The sequence below is a fragment of the Amphimedon queenslandica genome, unplaced genomic scaffold, assembly GCF_000090795.2.
Source record: "Amphimedon queenslandica unplaced genomic scaffold, v1.1 AMPQUscaffold_7674_Cont20377, whole genome shotgun sequence".
NCBI lineage: Eukaryota > Metazoa > Porifera > Demospongiae > Haplosclerida > Niphatidae > Amphimedon > Amphimedon queenslandica.
Genome location: NW_003552044.1, coordinates 1 through 2,182, shown reverse-complemented (window position 1 = coordinate 2,182; position 2,182 = coordinate 1). Strand labels below are relative to the sequence as shown.

The following is a 2,182-nucleotide window of genomic DNA, read 5'->3' as shown; positions in this document are numbered from 1 at the left end:
AGGGAGTTATAATAATTTAAGCTTAATATATGTAGGAAACATGACTCTGAAAGTAAGTCAAATAAAAATATCTTATGCTCTGCATTAATTAGCAACTAGAGTTGGGTCAACTTGAATTTTGTTAGCAACTTTTCATACTGTTCATTGATAATTGCTAAACTGAATTATCTTAGTTCCTTGAACAACTTTTAAGAGATAATGATATCAGCCACTGATGTAAAGATTTGCTATCAGTCTAAGTTGCTTATAACAGCATTATAAACACTTAATGCAATCAGAGCAGTATTTGTAATCACGTAAAAGAAATACTTTCAAATAAAAATGATAGGTGGTAACAATTTTTGGCCAATAGAATATTTTATATTTTTGGTAATATCATCATAATAATCATTTTTACACAATGAAAATAATTGTTATTTGTGAGGCAACTTTCATTGTTTAAATTTTACAACTATATGTTTGTTTTTAATGCAGATTGTAACTCATTTCATTGCAACTAGATCTAGATGTAGTATAATCTATTCTATGACCAATGACTGAAGGCTTTTTATTTTGATATCATCACTGAAATCTCTTACATTCAAAGTTTAAAATTATTACAGTTAAAAATAGTCATTTTTACTTTATAAAGAGTTAAACATAGCAACAAATAAAGATTGAATGGAATAGAAGAACAAGAGGACTGATCCGCGGGAAGTTATGGTGTATATTCTGAGTTGATCCGCATTCTAGGCAGACTCCCGTGCACGTTCCGCGCGTTCACGTGCTTGGTTCAGCGTGCGGAACGATCCGCAGCAATCCGCACTGATCCGCATTCTAGTAATGCCCATACATACATACATACGGAGGGAGGGAGGGAGACTTCGCCTGAGTGGGGCTCGCTTATGCTCGCCCCAATTAATTATGAATAAGTCTTATTGTCATAAAAATCAAAACAGTTAGCCAAAATTTCTTCAGCTCTATGAAATCTTGCAGCACTGAACCAATGACATAGAAAAGTCAGCCTTTGGTTGCCCGGTATTAACCACTACAACATTGTTGTTCTGATAAAATAACAATAATAAAAGTAATGATCAACAACAATACAACACCAACTTACATTTTGTTGCTGAGGCTGTGGAGCATATCCCTGCTGTGGAGCATATCCCTGCTGTGGAGCATAACCAACAGGCTGAGGAGCAGGCTGGGGAGTGTAACAAGGTGGTTGTGGAGCATATCCCTGCTGAGGAGCGTAACCAAACTGGCTAGATCTTGCAGGCTGTGGAGCATAGCCAGTATTAGGAGCATAGCCAGTATTAGGCTGTGGAGCATAGCCAGTATTAGGCTGTGGAGCATACTTATAAACCAGAAGAATAGGGTGAGGATACAGTTTAAGCAGGACATTAAACAACTGCATAACTCACATTTTGTTGTTGTGCTAGCTGTGGTGAGCATCTTGAGTAGCCTTGTTGTGCTGGGTATGGTACATAAGTTGGCAATGGACTGTATCTCTATGAGGATGTAAAATTTTGTGGTCAAAAATGATTTCTATTCTAACCTGTCTAGGCTGTCTCTCTTAATATTGTGAGATTTAGAATATCAACAGTCATAAAGGAATGAATAAGATCAGTGCCAATATAATTGTTAACTTACGAGCCATGGTTCTGAATTTTCGTTAGATCTCCGAGTAGGGGTGAGCCTACTAATGTTGTTCCAGTACCTTGGTACTGGAACTAAAAAGTGATACTAGTACTTGTACTGTAATTTTATGTACTAGAACTAGTACTGTACTATATGTGAAAAATGTAAGGGTACTGGAACTAGTACTGTACTGCAAATAATAATGATAAAGGGTACTGGAACTAGTACTGTACTGTAATTGTTAACAGTGAGGGTACTGGAACTAGTACTGTACTGTAATTATTAATGTTAAGGGTACTGGAACTAGTACTGTACTGTAAGTATTAATGGTATGGGGTACTGGAACTAGTACTGTACTGTAATTATTGACCCTATTGGTGCCAGAACAAGCTACTACTGTTAGATGTGCATTATACAAGTTTCAGGTGGTACAGAACAATAGAACAAGATAATAATTCTAGATAACATACATTTCAACATACAGTATACTAGATGCAATACATTGTGCTACACCGCCACCTCGGCAATAAGACTATTCAAGAAGAGGCTAGCTAGAGAAGTT

At 36.4% G+C, this 2,182-nt stretch overlaps 1 protein-coding gene across 1 annotated transcript; it reads right to left on the bottom strand.

Annotated features, from left to right (window-relative positions):
• Nucleotides 1–923: 923 nt before the first annotated feature.
• On the bottom strand, nt 924–1,691 carry LOC109591618 (annexin A7-like). The gene is made up of 5 exons (XM_020007321.1): nt 1,633–1,691; nt 1,538–1,554; nt 1,404–1,490; nt 1,100–1,336; nt 924–1,043 (listed from the first exon to the last, which is right to left on the bottom strand). Exons 1-5 carry the CDS (start codon nt 1,637–1,639, stop codon nt 960–962), a joined length of 432 nt encoding a protein of 143 aa, XP_019862880.1. The 5' UTR covers nt 1,640–1,691; the 3' UTR covers nt 924–959.
• Nucleotides 1,692–2,182: the final 491 nt, after the last annotated feature.

What these genes read in the sequence shown, in the direction of transcription:
- LOC109591618 (XM_020007321.1), bottom strand. An exon ending in AGCTAGCACAACAACAAAAT is followed by an intron (nt 1,337 to 1,403) that starts GTGAGTTATGCA and finishes CTGGTTTATAAG; the next exon opens with TATGCTCCACAGCCTAATAC. An exon ending in CACAGCCTCAGCAACAAAAT is followed by an intron (nt 1,044 to 1,099) that starts GTAAGTTGGTGT and finishes TTATTTTATCAG; the next exon opens with AACAACAATGTTGTAGTGGT.